This window comes from Moschus berezovskii, chromosome 9 (genome assembly GCF_049115385.1).
Source record: "Moschus berezovskii isolate FMDL1 chromosome 9, NW_MosBer_1.0, whole genome shotgun sequence".
In the NCBI taxonomy this organism is placed as follows: Eukaryota; Metazoa; Chordata; class Mammalia; order Artiodactyla; family Moschidae; genus Moschus; species Moschus berezovskii.
In genome coordinates, this window is record NC_142468.1 from 21,446,258 (window position 1) to 21,463,565 (window position 17,308).

The 17,308-nt window shown below is 40.7% G+C and overlaps 1 protein-coding gene across 1 annotated transcript in view; it reads left to right on the forward strand.

Moving 5' to 3' along the window:
• SYNJ2BP (synaptojanin 2 binding protein) overlaps window positions 1-17,308 on the forward strand; it is a 61,232-nt gene that overhangs the window by 31,968 nt on the left and 11,956 nt on the right. Inside the window, exons 3-4 of the mRNA XM_088839496.1 lie at window positions 2,789-2,884; window positions 5,498-16,402. Of these exons, the coding sequence (XP_088695622.1) occupies window positions 2,789-2,884; window positions 5,498-5,638 (237 nt within the window). The 3' untranslated portion in view covers window positions 5,639-16,402. The remainder of the gene's footprint in view (window positions 1-2,788; window positions 2,885-5,497; window positions 16,403-17,308) is intronic.

Below are 17,308 nucleotides of genomic sequence, written 5' to 3' on the forward strand. Positions count from 1 at the left end.
GTTAGTCTGTATGAGCTGGAATCTGTAAAGACACTTAGAGGAGGTAAATATTAGAAAGCAAATTCAGCTTTAGAGTAGAGAGATGTATACTTTTCAAGAGAGAAATAATCAGTTTTATGGAGCTGTTTTACCTCCCGCATACTTAGGCAAAGGATGGGAAATGATTCTTTAAAAAAGAAATTCCCTTTGCATTTCTAAAAGGCTTTTTATTTTTTAAGCAATTACAATAACTGACCTCTTGGAATACCTTTAGAAAACTAAGAGGGTTGAAAGGTATCATTGGCCTGTGCTCTTCTTTTGTGTGATGTCACCCAATGTCTTTCTTCCCTGTTGGCAAAAGGAAGCTCACATGAGGACCAAGATTACACTTGCCTTCCCAGCAACAAATGCTAAAGGAACTTCTCGAAGCAGGGAAGATCCTAGAAACTTAAAACAACCTTTTATATATATAGACTGCTTTATCAAAACTTCATGGGAACACACACACACACTCTCTCTCACACATGAGAGAAAAAAAGCAAAAGCAATCCAAGCACAACACTAAAGATGGTCATCACACCACAGGAGGAAACAGGAGAGGAGTGTAAGAAGAAAGACCTACAAAAACAAACCAAGAACAGGGCCTCCTTTGTGTCTCAGTGGTATTTAACCCACCTGCCAGTGCAGGAGACAGGGGTTCGATCCCTGGTCCAGGAAGATCCCACGTGTGTTGGAACAGCTAAGCCCATGTATCACAACTATTGACCCTGTGCTCTGGAGCCCGGGAGCCAAAACTCCTGAGCCCGTGCTCCTGCTGCTCGGTAGCTTCAGTTTTGTCCTCCTCTCTGCAACCCCAGGCACTGTAGCCAGCCTGCCTGCCTCTTCTGTGCGTGGGACTTTTCAGGCAAAAATACTGGAGTGGGTTGCCATTTCCTTCTCTGGGGGATCTTCCTGACCCAGGGATTGAATCTGCATCTCGTGCATTTCCTGTGCTGCAGGCGGATTCTTTACTGCTGAGCCACTGGGGAAGCCCATGCACCACAACCTCTGAAGCCCTCACACCCTAGAGACTGTGCTCCACAACAAGAGAAGCCACTGCAATGAGAAGGCCTCACATTGCAGCTAGAGAGTAGCAGCAGTGAAGACCCCGCACAGCCAAGAATAAATTCTTTTAAAAAAAGGAGACAGCAGCACTAAGAGGATTTTAAGAAACTTTAAGGGGGAAGGAAAGAAAATGGAGAGAATGTTTGTCATAAGTTCTCAGTATTCTCAAAAAAGATGAGAGGAATCTGCTGAGAAAAGAGATGGAATTGGAGTTTGATGGTAGGAAAGGTCTTGGGAACAGCTACCCACTCCATATGTATTAGGGGGTTCACCCAATGAGAAGGGTTGTAAAGATACAGCAGAAGCCAGCTCGCATGGGTCTGTGGTGGAAAATGTGACTGTGTATTTTTCTCTCAGAATATTGAGCTCACTGATGACAAGGAAAGGAAATGCACTGTGTTGACCAGGACTGGAAAAATGGTAGAAGATCAAGGGATTCCAGTAATTTTCCAAATGCTTTTTTGAAATAGTAGGAACTCTTAGATGTGTAAAAGGCGTTGATGAGGTTGAAGAGGAGATTTTCAGAGGTATAGAAAGTATGGAGAAAGTAGTTTTTTTTTTTTTATAAGTTTGAGATATTGGAGCTGAAGCATGCCTAATGTTGAAGTGGAAGGCTTATGCCAGTTGGTGACTAGAATGGAATAGAGCTGGAATCCTTCAGTGTGGACAGGTAGTTAATAAGGCCAGAGCGATGATGGAGTTATTCAGTAAGAATATTGACAGAGAAGAGACTGGAGGGATAGTTATGAACCTCTTGGAGAAGGGAAACTGACAAGGAAGATGGGAAGGTTGAATAAGTAAATGAGCTTCAGCAACGGAAAGACTAGTTGGTGAGTCAGGGTGGAGGAGTAATAGTGCAGAAAGCAGTAAAACGCAAGAGTGCTTTAGTCTTGCTTCCGGGATATAAAACCCCTTAGCCCTGGCTTCTGCAGTAACTATGACTTTGGGTAAATTACCTTGCTAAGCTTCAGTTTTTTGTTTTTGTTTTTTCCATTGGTGAAAACAAGGTAAAAATAATGTCTACCTCATAGGATTGTGATTTCTCAATGAGATATATATGAAAGCACATAGAACAGAATGTACCAGATATATTAGATGTTCTTGCTGCCACTGCCAGGTATAAAAGCTATGGAGATTTTGCATAAAGTGGGCTATGCTCTGTCCCTTGAGTACAGCATAGACTAGATATGGCTTGTGGCCAGTGTCACTCCTGACACTGAGAAGTGCTGATAGCAGAGTCCTTCGCATCTCTTACCTTTAGGTGGTAGGACTCAGCTTCACCAAAACATTTTTAGAAGTTTGTATCATCACAGAAACATGGTTTTTAGTAAATTTGAGGAGGATAGGAATATCCATGGCATCAGTGGAAATTGTTCAGAATAGAACAAGAACAATAGAAGAGGCTAGTCGATTTATACCACGTCAAACTAAATGTGGGAGAGCTTCCTAGAGTTACATTTCTAGAGCCGAAGCTGGCCCAGCCATGCCAGGGATTAAAAATATAAAGGATATAGAGTGGTAACCTGGAAGACCAGTAGCTTTGAAAATGAAAAAGTTACTCTGAGTTCTAAGTAACTTTACCCATTCTCCTAGCCCTTGGAATTGTCTCTGTTTTTAAATCTGTGGTCACATGTAAGTAAATCTTTTGACTTATGAGAGTTCACATTCTGTATCTTTCACTACTTTTCCTCGCTGGTTTTGACAGGTCAACGGCCGAGACCTAAAGAACCTGCTGCACCAGGATGCCGTAGATCTCTTCCGTAACGCAGGTTATGCTGTGTCCCTAAGAGTGCAACACAGGGTAGGTGTCATTTGCTGCCACAGGTTTTTGTGACATTGTTGTGAATTAATTATGTGGTGTAATCTTCAGTAGCGTGTTTGGCTTTTTCCTTTCCCTCTCATTCTTTTGAAGAGATTATCTGTCATAGGCAAGGGTCTTCTGAGACTTCTCCTAATCATTAAAGGAAATTCATAACAGTACATTTGCAACCCGGTAGCTTCAAGGTAATGTGCCCTAAAGATAAAGCTTGACAACCAAATTAAAATAAATCGGGAAAAATATAACCAGGCCAATGTTACTTCTTAGTAGGAGAGGAAACATATGTCTTCCCTTGAACATTTTTATTTATGAAACTCTTAAGTGGTAGGTGGTGGATTTTTTGATATCCACTATGTGCTTTTCCCTATCATCATCATGAATGCTTTTCTTATCAACTTAGGGATCCTCTTGACCAAAGCCCTAGTGCTCAAAGGGGAGCTCCAGGAGAAAAGAAATGAGATTCAGAATTTGATCAAGACAGCTACCTATCCCTATATCCTCTTCTTAGTTCCCAGTGTTTTATCCTTTGGATGATAAGAAGAAAAGCCTGAGTGGACATAATCCTCCTGTAGCATGAAGGACTTTGGAATGCGCTTATAACACAGGTTCATTGTGTCTTTAAAATTGCTCCTTCTTAAACTGACTCCTGAGTGAGGCTTCAGAGACTGAAGAATTCAATAGGAGATAGTGAAAGAAGTGGAAAGGGCACAAGGCATGAAAGATACCTGAGAAAACAGCCAGGATTGCAAGCAGAATCTGGGTGTGATGGATTAGAAAACCAGGTTGATAGGAGACATATTAGTATTCGGCTGCTTCTCCTTGGCCCTTCTTTGTTTCTAAAGCATGGGAGAAAGTATTGATATGCAAGCAAATATAGGCATACACTCTAATATGATTACAGTTAATTTTGAAGGCGTGTGAGTTCATTTTTTAAGGAAACATCCATAAATAACTCCAAACAAAACAGATTGTTCTGGTCAAGGAATTGGCCTATAAAAGCCATGTCTTTCTATTGAGCATGTTCTCTCAGGACATCTCATCAGGAAATGAATGAAAGCTATAGATGATCGGATATAAGATAGAAAAGGTGGTTTTTTCAGTTTTGTTTTTCAGATTGAGGAGTCAGTCTCATGGACTAATGAGATTAAATCTAACTAAAACAAGATAGCTTCACAGTTACTAAATTATCTATTACCAGTTAATGTTGATCTAATTAGAAAAGATACATGCTCCCAACATTCACAGCAGTGCTGTTTATGATAGCCAAGACATAGAAGCAACCTAAGTGTCCAGTGACAGATGACTAGATAAAGAAGATATGAGGTGTGTTTGTATGTGTTAATGGAATATTACTCAGCCATAAAGAATAAAATATTGCCATTTGCCACAACATGAATAGACCTAGAGATTATCATATTTAGTGAAATAAATCAGAGAAAAACAAATACTGTATCATATCACTTATATGTGAAGTCTAAAAAAAAATGATGCAAATGAACTTATTTATGAAACAGAAATAGACTCAAAAACATAGAAAAAATTTAGGGTTACCAAAAGGGATAGTGGAGGCAGGGGAAGAGACAAATTCGGAGTTTCAGATTAACATATATACACTGTTATATATAAAATAAATAATAAGAACCTTCTGTATAACCCAGGGAGCTCTATTCAGTATCTTGTAGTAACCTGTGATGGAAAAGAATCTGAAAAAGAATGTATTTATGTATATACTGAATCACTTTGCTGAAACTAACACAGCATTATAAATTAACTGTACTTCAATTAAAAAAAATTTTTTTTAAAAAGTTGACGTTAAGAAAGACTACCTTTTACAAAATTGACTGAAATGAAGAAAAATTACCAGCCTCAAAAGGGAATGTTTCAAAAAAAAAAATTAAAATTAAAAAAAAAAGGGAATGTTTCGGCAATGGAAAATTATAACCATTAGGATCTGAAATATTTTAACTTATTTACCTTTGAATCTTTTACCTCCATTCCATATAAGTTTCACCTTTATCTTTGCCTAGTATTACAGAATGGGAGATGAAGGACAGGACCCCATCTTCAGAAGGAGTAGGTACCTTTTAGGAATTGAAAAGTATTTCTAAATAACGGCATTGAGCCTGTCCCATTGTTCAGATCTGCTGTTATTACATGCTGACTACTGATAACTCTTTTCTCGATAAACATTTCTAGAAAGATGGACACCCCTGCCTTTGCCCAATAATTTCCAGGCGTCCTATAGGATCCAGTAGGCTTCATTTCATATCTTCATTTTCCTGGTATAATATACATACAGTTTGGTGGAGACAGTGCAGAAATAGAAAGAGGTTATCTGACTTACCCTTGGGTCCCTTTAGGTCAGTAGCCCAGCAAGGTTAAATGCCTTTCCATCAAACTTCCTTTGTTTCCAAAGAATCAGTGACATTGATGTATCGACTCAGGGTAGAGAGGACGCCTTCTGTTTGGTAGTGCTTCAGGCTTACAGCTTGAGTGATACAGAGACTGCTGACCCAGGTAATGTGTCAGCTTGGACACTGCAGTTGTGGTAAACGCACATTGTCACTAGAGTTAACATTTTTCTTTCCCTTCCAGTTACAGGTGCAGAATGGGCCCATAGGACCGCAAGGTGAAGGGGAGCCAAGTGGTATTCCCGTGACTATGGTGCTGTTGCCAGTGTTTGCCCTCACCGTGGTGGCAGCCTGGGCCTTCATGAGATACCGGCAACGACTCTGAAAAACTTGCTTTCTTCCTGTGCTCCCAAAGAAGAAGATACATTTCTCTTTTTCTCTCACCCTCTTCTCCCAGTCTTCCATAACCTTCCCTCTACATAGCCAGCTCATGATTTCAAGAGACTGCTACCCAACCAGAATCTTGCTTTTTGAAATCTCTGAATCCTCATATTCTCATGGGAGAGTAAAGGCAGTGTTTGAAGGAATCCTGAAAGAAGGACTTGCCTAGAACAAACGAAGAGTTATATATTTTACTAGAACTGCCAATAGAAGTTCAGCTACAACCCAAAAAAATGGGAAAGGTCCGGTCTTCCCATCACCCTGCAGTATTCCTTTTTTTCTTACCTGGCATGCATCAAAGGCCAGCTGTAATAAGAGGAAAAGAGGATTTTTCTCTTTAATGATCTTCCTTGGGAAGTTTTTGTGGCCTTTTATTTAATTTCTATTAATTACCTACTTGGGCACCTACTTTGTATCAAACAAAGATGAATGAGAAGAACATTTCTACCTTTTAAAAAAAGCATATATATATATATATATATACACACACACACACATATATATACACATACATATTCATGTATGATAGTATAATAGTGATGCCTGATGGAGAATTAAAGAAGTGGAAAGCAGCTCCGGTTTCTGGGTTTTTGCTGTGAGGATTAAGTGATAGTCTTCAACAGAAAAATTCAGTATGTCTAGAGTAATAGAGTGAGGCTTAAAAGAGGATAGCAATCTGAGTCATTTAAAAAAACGAAAACTAAAGCAACTAATTAAAAATCTTAGAACAGTGTTTCTTCTTCATAATACCTATATGGTGATAGCTGAGGTAAAATGCCAAAATCCAGCTCTGCGCAAGTAAGTCTTTAAAAAACTTGGGAGATGTAAACGGAAATCATACTAGTCTCTGGACTACTCTAGTGACTCTTTTGGTACCTTAGAGTCCTGTTAAAGGATCAGCTGGAATGACTGTAGTCAGAGCTATGAGGCCAAACCAACCCAGTGAAAAAACTCAGGCCATCTACCAGTCCTTCCTGTTTCTGTTAACAGGCAAACTCTGAGAGAGGGACTGCTCCCCTGCAGGACGGGCATGAAATCGGCTCTCTTTCAATTCAGTTAAGTTGAAACAGTTTGGATTGCTGATTTTTCTTTTTTTGAAAGGTTCTAAGCCTTGGTTATAGCTTTTAATGAATGAACTGTTTTGCAAGGAACGGGAAGAAAGTTTTGTTTGTTTTAGGGGCTCTGGAAGTTTGGTTTATGTTTTGCGGGGAAAACTTATGGATGAATGGATGTTAGGGAATACCAAGGGCACTAATGAGGTGGGAACCCTCCTGTTCTTGTGGTATTGAAGGTTGATTTTAAAGCACTCATGAGAACTGTACCAAGGCTAATTTTCTGGCTTAAAGAAAATCATTTCCTTCCTCTACGTATACTTGGTAGGCTATAGGCTTTACATAATCTTAGCAGCAAGAGTATGAAAACTTTCTCTCAGGACTCAAGAAGTCAGTTGTGTCCAATTTTTAGCATGGATAATCCTAAGAATTTTACAAATATCTATTGGGCATCAGGTTTGTTAAGACTTTTACAAAGAAGCAAAATACACAGCCATCATCCTGAAGGGTTTTTTTGTTGTTGTTATTGTTCCATTTGGGAAGAGAACACCTTTACACATAAAATAGTATACAGTTACCTCCATAGGCAGGGAATGCAAGTTAGGGTCAAATTTATATTGCAAACAACAAAAGGGATGGTTACTGAGAATTGAGGCACTTGAGAAAGTTCTGTGGAGGAAGAGGTCAAGTTAAGGACCCTTGAGTTCACAGTCTAGTTAAGAGAATTCATAAATAGATGAGAAGTTAAAAGTATATCATAAGGTTAAGTAATAGTTGAGAACAATAATAAAAGAAATGGCACTATTCAGGATATGATGCAGCAACAAAGACGTGCACTTTTTTTTTAAGGAATTCAGAAAAAGAAAGCTGTTGATGGCATCAGGCCAGAGTGGAAAGAGAAGGCTTTTAAAACTAAAAATCTCAACAGTTAAGACTTTGCCTCTGGGTCACCTATTGGTAGAAGAAGGAACTTTCTATAAACGATCCTGAGGATTTCTGCCTTCAGACCTGAACAGTTGAATACCTCTGAGACTCAGCTTAAGTTGACAACTGCATTCATAGATTCCATGGAGAAACCCTCACAGTATTCCAGTTCTCCCCTCAACCAGCCCCCTGTGGAGGCGCAACCTCGGGTGCCCTTCCTGTATCAGGAGGAATGTACGCAGCTTCTGCAGTGGGCCTGCTTTCCTCCCAGGATTCCTCTCAACATTAACTCCTGAGAGGACCTTGAGACATACAACAGGAAGCAAGTGGCAAGCAGGATGGAAAGCTATTTCATCTTTTGTGTGTTGGTATATGTAAATAAAAACACCTATCACATCATTGGGAGAAGTTTTGCTTTGATAATAGGGATTCTGATACACTTTAATAATTCAGGTTTTCTCTGGAATTGTATTTAAAAGTCAGTAGGGACTTCTCTGGTTGTCCAGTGGTCAAGAATCCACCTTCCAATTCAGGGGATGCAGGTTTGATCCCTGGTCTGGGGACTAAGGTCCCTCATGCCTCAAGGCAACTAAGCCTACACCGCAACTACTGAGCCCAAAGTATGCTAGAGCCCACGAGTCACAGCTAAGATCAGAGGCAGTCTAATTAATTCAGAAATAAGGATCAGTATATTAGAAGGTTTAGGCAGGTATGCTACTTAAATTATATTCTTCTGATTTTCTAGATAATTAAATTATAAGTGGAGTATTGGAGTCCATTGTAGGTCATTAAAACATTCATGCTCTTTGTAGATCAAATCTAACATTTCTTTTACTTTATCAGTTATCTAATATTCCTCACACCTAAATTACTGTGTTCAAATGTTCAAAGTTTTAAAGATTGAAAGTATCTTTCAAGACATTTACTTAAAACACTTCTCTACATTTATCATCCTATGTTATATATATAGCTCTAGTGAGACATTGTTTACTTTAATTCTCTTATCTTTTCCTGCCAGATTTTAACCAATGCTATTAACTTATTCATGCCATCTAGCCATGTGTAACAGAAAAAGGAGATGAATACCAGTTAACTGCATTCTGTGCCAGGTGCTGAACTAAACCCTGATGGGTAACACTGTTGATGCCTCAGGACTCTGAGGTCTAGGTGTTGTTAAAAAGACAGTAAAGAAAAGAGAATAAGTTGCTTCCTAAGATGGCATAGGTGGTAATAGAATCAGGATTTAAACTCAGGACTTCAGGTGCCACCACCAATGATACTTCCTTGCTGGCAGTGGTTCTCAAAGTGAGGTTTCTGGACAAAAGCTTCAGCATTACCTAGGAATTTGCTAGAAAAGCAAATTGTTGGGCTCCAACCAAGGAGTCAGAAATTTAGTAGGGCACCCAGAAATAAGTTTTAATAATCCTTCCAGGTAACTGATGCACACTGAAGTTTGAGAATCACTGCTATATGCCAGTAGTCGCCTTTTTCTCAGGTTAGAATTACCTGGAGAGCTGATAAAAATTCTCACGTCCAGGCTGCACCTAGATCAATTAAGCAGAATCTCTAAGGGTGGGAACAGGGCAGCAGTAAAACAGTTCATCAGGTGATTCCACTGTGCAGTGTCAGGGAAAAAAAAAAGCTATGGCATTTAAACCTAGACTCTATTTAAATTATTACATGCAGGCATTGCTCCAGCCCAAAATAATTTCACCCAGGCCTGTTTGGAGCCCAGCCCTCCATTAGCTTATACCTCAAATATAGATGTGAAATAAGAAGTGGAGCATTTTTTGGCTGTTGATTTGTTAGGGACTGACCAACTTCCAGCAAAATGTATGAGCATGTCTGTGTGCATCTATTGAAACTGAATCATAGGACATTGGAACTAAAAGATTCTAGAATGAATCTGTCTTAAAGATGAGAAAATTAGGGCTCAGAGAGGTAAACTAACAACCCAGATCAAAGAGTCTGTTGCAGAAGTGCCCTTTCTGTCCTGAATGTATCCACTATGTGAACATAAGCAAAGCTATCCTTTTTATCTCGCTTCATCTTCTTTCTTTGGGCCTTGAATAAAGATCAGAGAACTGATTGACAGCTGAAGGGTATTATTGCAAGCCTCATGCCTGATTGGGAGATTGCACAGAATAACCTGAGAAAGAACTGCCCTCTTAAAAAAAAATACAATGTGAGAGTTGGGAGTTAAGTTTCATTTGTGGCAAAATGAGGACTATAGTCCAGGAGACAGCATTTAAGGTAACCGAGAACTGCTCCAAAGAGGCAGGGGGAAGTTCAGAGTATGTGATTTTTGGTGAAGGGGGAGTACATGCAATCAAGCACATTTTTTTTTTTTTTTTGTAAAAGCTTTCTGCTAGTCACGAGGAGCAGCTGTTACCATGAAGGATTTAGTGTTTTTCTAGATATGAGGAGATACAGGAATTGGGCTCATAAAATCAGCTCCTGAAAATACCTAACTATCTGAAGACCTGTTCTGCTGAGTTTTCCCAGAGCACAGTTCCTCATTGCTGTCTCCACCTTGAACTTCTTTCAAGGGTGTTGAAAATTAGTAGAGGAGCCTAAAAAGGATGCTGATCTCCTGCAGAAGCTCATGATTTAATCCTTACAGAGGCAGATGGCAAGTGCCAATTTGGAGTTGACAGACCTAGTATCAAATTGAATCAGATGAGTTCTTCTGCAACCAATAGTTCAAAACTAGAGAAGTATGGTTTGTTTTTAACACTGAACATCGTTTTTGTTGTGTAAATAAGCAATTTTTAAAAATGAAACAACATAAGGTTCTCAACTATGTGGGAGAGTAGAGTTCATGTACCAATCTATTTTAGTCGAAATTTATCTTTGGACAGATGGGGTGTTTTTCCTTCATTCAACAAATGAGTGCCTACCATGTGCATCAGGATCAACCGTTCTGAGAGGGACAGTGTTTGAAGAAGGGATTGTGGGATGGGCAGATGATGAAAAGGTGTTCATGACAGTGACTCTCCCCAAAGATCCCATGCTGGGCCCTCCATGAAGCCTTTTTCTCCACTGATCTAGCCTACATAGGTCTGGCTCTCTTTCACTTAGAACCTGCATAGGAGGGCAGAGGATTCAGTTATTACCATGGCTTTTCTGAGATATATGTAAGCAGCTGGAGGGCAGGAAGTCGGCCTTATGTTTCTGTGTGAGCTGTATGTCAACTTGTTGGGTGACTCGGGGCTCTTTAAGTACAGACACTGATTCTTGGTGACAAGCAAAATTTTCAAAAGTGGGAGTGAATTTCTTGGAGGGTATGGAGTAGCTCATAGAAGGGGTGGAAAAGGTAAACTCCCAGACCTCAAGATGGCCCATAGCACTAGAGAGCAAGAAGGAAGGGAGAGACAGACCCAGGGGGCACTGCCATCTAGTGAGTCACCTTCAGCCACCTTCCATTCTTTATTTGGCTGCGCCAGGTCTTAGAGCCTGCGAACTCAGTTGTGGCCTTTGGGATCTAGTTCCTGGACCAGGGATCGAATCCAGGCTCCCTGCATTGGGATCGTGGAGTCATGCCCACTGAGTCACAGGGAAGTCCCTCACCCTCTGTTCTGCTAGCCCTCCACCCAAGACTCAAATTCCCAGCTCAACCAACTACTGGCTTTATCACTTGGACAGGTCACTTAACCTCTGTGTTTGGGACTCCTTGTTGGCAGAATGTGGTTAACAATTAAGCCCACCTCCTAGAGACACAGGAAGGACTAGATAATTCAATACATGAAGGTTCTTAAGGGGCCTGTGTTAGTTGCTTAGTCGTGTCCGACTTTGCAACCCTGTAGACTGCAGCCCACCAGGCCTCTCCGTCCGTGGGATTCTCCAGGCAAGAACACGAGTGGGTTACCATTTCCTTCTCCGTTTAAGGGGCCTGCTGCTGCTGCTGCTAAGTCACTTCAGTCGTGTCCGACTCTGACCCCATAGACGGCAGCCCACCAGGCTCCCCCGTCCCTGGGATTCTCCAGGCAACAACCTAGCAAATACTGAATAGATGCTAGCTAATTTAAGGGACCGTTTTTAGTGGTCATTTTGACTTTGCACCTTGTGACCACTGTTTCCTTAAATGATACTATATCACATTAATGAATACTATAAGAGAATATAAAAACTCTCCTTACAAAGGAAGATTAAAAATAACTTTTAAAACAGCTAGACAATTCAGCAAATGTCATTAAAGCAGGCAAAGTCTCAAGGTGCTGGAATGTTATGTTATGATTCCCAAGACTTAGTTGGAAATACAAGTTATAGAAAGTGATCTGGGAACCTCTTAAGTCAAGCGGAATCATGCACAGAAATGCACAGCTGTTGAAAATACCATGACATTTTATTATAGTGGTAGATTTGTGCTTGTGTATATTTTTGTCTTTAAATTGCACATAATATTGTAAATCATTTATTACTGAGCCAGTATATAGACCTCCTTTGGAGAAGGAAATGGCAACCCACTCCAGTGTTCTTGCCTGGAGAATCCCAGGGAGGGGGGAGCCTGGTGGGCTTCCGTCTATGGGGTCACACAGAGTCGGACACGACTGAAGTGACTTAGCAGCAGCAGCAGCAGCAGCAGCAGCATATAGACCTCCTGGGCTTCCCAGGTGGCTCAGTGGTAAGGAATTTGCCTGCCAATGCAGGAGACACAGGAGACTCTAATTTGATCCTTGGGTTGGGAATATCCTTTGGAGGAGAAAATAGCACCACCACTCCAGTATCCTTGCCTGAAAAATCCCATGGACAGAGGAGCCTGGCAGGCCGCAATCTACTGGGGGTCATAATCCATAAGGTTACAAAGAGTCTAACACAACTGAGCATGCACTGTGTGCTAGGTGCTGCAGGTACAAATATAAATTAAATAGGGTCACTCTAAGCTGAAATGACTTATCATCTGAAAGGGAGGGAGTATTTGCTGGTGATTTTTTTAAAAATATTTTTACTTATTTATTTGACTGTGCCAGGTCTTAGTTGGGGCATATGGGATCAAGTTTCCCAATCAGGGATTGAACCTGGGTCCTCTGCATTTGAAGAGAGGACTCTTAGCCACTAGACCACCAGGGAAGTCCCTGTTGGTGATCTTGATGTCAAGTATTTTTCTAATTTCACCTAGAAGCAGTACATTCGAATTGTGAAGCTCTTATGGGTGCGTGCTAAGTCACTTCAGTCATGTCCAGCTCTTTGTGATCCTATGGACTGTAGCCTCTGTCCATGGGATTCTTCAGGTAAGAGTGCTGGAGTGGGTTGCCATGCCCTCCTCCGGGAGATCATTCTGACCCAGGGATCGAACCCGCATCTCTTATGTCCCCTGCGTTCTCAGGCAGGCTCTTTACTACTAGTGCCACCTGGGAAGCCCCGTAAAGCTCTCTGTGCCTGCATGCTGAGTCTCTTAAGTCATGTCCAGTTCTTTGCGACCCTGTGGACTGTAGCCCACCAGGCACCTCTATCCGTGGGATTCTCCGGGCAAGAATACTCTCACCTATTATATAATAGGGTTACAGTTGGTTGCTCTCCTGTGGTAAGCCCGTTTGCTGTTTCTTTTTTATCTACACATCTTTTTGAGACCAACACTCACATCCAAAAAGGCAATTGTAATCAAAGGAAGACAAAAGCAAGTATTTTTTTTAAGTAATTAATTTATTTTTTATTGGAGGCAAATTATTTTACAATATTATATTGGTTGGTTTTGCCATATATTGACCTGAATTTGCCCCGGGTTTACATAAGTTCCCCCTCCTGAACCCCCCTCCCACCTCTCTCCTCCCTTTATCCTCCCTGTGGGTCATCCCCACACACCAGCCCCGAGCATCCTATAACATGCATCGACCCTGAACTAGTGATTCGTTTCACATATGACAACATACGTGTTTCAATGCCATTCTCCCAAATCATCCCACCCTCACCCTCTCCCACAGAGTCCCGAAGACTGTTCTATACATCCGTGTCTCTTTTGCTGTCTCGTAAGGAATTCTGATCAGAACAAAGTTCTTAACAGCCATATTCTTTTGCTGATGTAGATACTTGTAGAGAGATTCCAAAGCACTTAATCTGCTTACCTGACACACTTGATGATCGTGTAATAACCTATGGTATAAGCAAGCATTGCTCTATCTAAGGAATCAAATCATCGCGAACATTAGGTCCTGTTTCTAAATGTTTTCCTTTCTTTTGCAGGGTGATAAATGGGAGAGGGAGAGAGCTGACGTGCATTTTTCAAATGCAAGTCAGTCATGAGCAGAGTCATTTACAAAAGAACTTTGTATTTCCTGTAATCATTAAATTGATTGACCAGTCAGGAAAATATGATCCTTCTTTCTGTTTTGAGATTTGCAAATGGAATCATAAAATTGAATCCCATTTTTTTCTTAATAAATGGAATGTGGTTTTAAAACTTTTGCTTAGTTATTCGGCTGCCTTGGGTCTTGGTTGCATCACTTGGGATCTTCCTTGGAGCATGCCAGGTCTTTTGTGCAGGCTTCTTTCTCTAGTTGTGGCACTGTTGCTCAGTAGTTGCTGTGCGTGGGTTCAGTAGTTGGGGCACTCAGGGTTCGTTGCACCGGCCATGTGGGATCCTAGTTCCCCTTTTAATTCTGTATCTGCAGTGCTGATTTGAATATGAGTTTCTTATTACTGTTTTTTATGTTGAACATTGTTTTTATTGTGTAAAGTAAAGGTATGTTGTACCCCCAAAACATGTTAATCTTCTGAATTTTTTATTTTTTTATTTTCGAGTGCACTGGGTCCTCATTGCTGTGTGCACATCTTTTGTGGGGGCTACTCTCGAGTTGCAGTGTGAGGGCTCCTCGTTGAGGTGGCTTCTCTTGTTCTGGTGGCTTCTCTGGTTGTGGAGCACGGGCTCTAGGGCATGGGCTTAGTTGCCTTACTGGTATGTGGAATCTTCCTGCACCAGGGATTGAACTCGTGTCCTCTGCATTGGCAGGCAGATTCCTAACCACTGGACCATCAGGGAAGTCCCATGTTAGTCTTCATGAGATTGTTTTCTTTTGAACCTTATTTTATTTTCCTTCCTTTCTATTTTGATCCTAATGTCATATTGCATGCCTGGATCTAAACAGCAGTCAGTTTCTCAGATCCAACAGATGCCTTGTAGCAACTTGGAAGATATATGGACATTAAACCACTTTTTTTCTAAGGAATACCATTACAAATTAAACATGTTAATGATGCCATCAAAATAGATAATAATCTCTCCTAAGCTCTGCTATTTTATGCCAGATACAGCACATAAGATAATAGTGTATCTGACTGTGCCTAACTTAGTATTGGCATTCAACAAAAACTTGTTGCATTTGTCAATAAATCTTAATAATCTTTTTTTTTTCCACCTTATTTTGGGGATTGTTGAATAAATGTCTCCTTATTTAACCATCAACTTCATGGGATAACACTCTGACAGAGCAATAAAATGAGAAAACCAAGAATTCTAAATGATCGGTTTGAGGCCTAGCTTTGACATAGAAGATGAGGAGATAAGGATAAGGGCTCAATCATGTACTGCTAATAATAGTTGGCTAACAATTACTAAACTCTTTTCAGTTTATTTCAATCAATCTTATTTCAGCTATTGTGCCAAGTCACTTACATGTGTTTATTTAAGCCTCAGGACAACTCTAAACTGCTGCTGTTGTCCTCATTTTACAGATGAGATAAGCAAAGACATTGAGAGCTTAATTTGCTAAATTACACAGCTATTAAGTGCCAGAGCTGGGATTTAAACCCAGGCAGTTTAGCTTCAGAACCTACGTACATAACCATAATATGTTGTCTCTACTCTCCATGGTTCCAGGCACTACACTGGGCCATCCTTTTCAGTAACTTAAATGCCAACGAATTCTCATAACTATGCAAGGCAATATCGATAATTTATTTTTATAGATAAGGTAACTGAAGGCCTAAAGAAATTAATAACTTGCTCAAGATACATAGGTAATCAGTGCCAGACCTGGGAATTTCCTTCAAGCCATTAAGGAGTCTACTTCTCTTCCATCACTCCAGGAAATTAAAGTTTATTATATTTTAATTGAATTTGGTTCAACCACACTAGTACACCCTTCCGTTATAGGTAATAAAGAATTGACTGCATTACATTAAATGTTCTGCAACAGCAGCAATAGTAGTACCGTTCATTTCATGCAAAGTTTGAAAGCAGTTACCAACATTTGCTATCTGACTTGTATCCCTTCCATCTCCCAAAACCTCATAAGATACATAGAAGACAGAAAAGGGTTTGTGCCACAGAATGTGAAAGGCGTTGTCAGAACTGAATATTGACCTTTTGCCTAAGTTACGTTGCATACTCTGATATGAAAAGTTATCATTGCTGTGCCATATGACTCAAGCAAAGTCCAGACCAGGAGTCAAAGTGCTAGTCTCTAACAGTAATGTGTACAGAATGGCCATTTTCTACCTTGATGGGCAAAGAAAGCATGTAAGTTAGCAATTACATAACAAACCATGGCAAAACTTAATGGCTCAAATTTTTTTTAATTTAAAAAGATTCTGTGAGTTGACTGTTTCTTCTGGTAGGAGAAGGAAATGGCAACCCACTCCAGTATTCTTGCTTGGAGAATCCCATGGACGGAGGAGCCTGGTGGTCTACAGTCACAGGGTCGCAAAGAGTTGGACACGACTGAGTGACTTCACTTTCACTTTCTGGTACCACCTAGAGTCCCACGGAACTGCATTCATCTGATGACAGAGGAGGGGTAAGTAGTCCAAGGTGGCCTCTCTCCTTACTGGCGCTTAATGCTAACTGTAGACTAGAGTGCCTTGGTTTTTGTCCTAACGGCCTCTCATCTCCCAGCAGACCAGACTGGACTTTTATTGCATGCGGAGGGGGTGTTCTCAGGGAATTGTTCTAAGAAGGCAAGTCCCAATGTGGAAAGCACTAGTCAAGCCTTTGTCCTTGTCACACTTGCTGATGTCTTATTGGCCAGACCAGGCCAGGGCCAAACTTAGAGTCATTGCAGGATGGGACCTAAACTCCACCTCTTTGTTTAAAAAAAATATGTCACAGGTACTTCCCCACCCCCAGCCCCATTTTTTGGTTGTTCCATGAGGCATGTGGGATCTTAGTTCCCCAACCAGGGATGGAACTGGAATGCCCTGCAGTGGAAGTGTGATGTCTTAACCACTCGACCACCAGGGAAGTCCCCCTAAACTCCACCTCTTGATGAGAACAGTGCAAAGAATGTGTAGTCATTTTTAATCCACACAGAAAAAAGCCAAGCTTCAAACAGCAAAGACCAGGGGTCAGCAAAGGTTTTCTCAAAGGATGAGATAGTAAATCTTTTAGGCTTGCAGGCCTTGCATCTTTGCAGTCTGGGGTATGAAAGCAAACCATAGACAATATATAAGCAAAAGAATGTGACTGTGTTCCTGTAAAACTTTATTTGCAAAAGCATGAGGTCCTATATGGTTTGGTTTTTTACAAAAACTAAACTATACACTATAGTTTGAGGACCACTCTTAAAGACCACTGCAGGTTGAAATAGACTTTTAAGAGTGAAAATGAGAGAAGAAAGTTCCCAAATGTTGATCCCTTGGAGTTCCAAACTGACACATTTTCTAGGAATGGCTTTTTTAAAAATTTCACATCCTCCAAGAAAGAG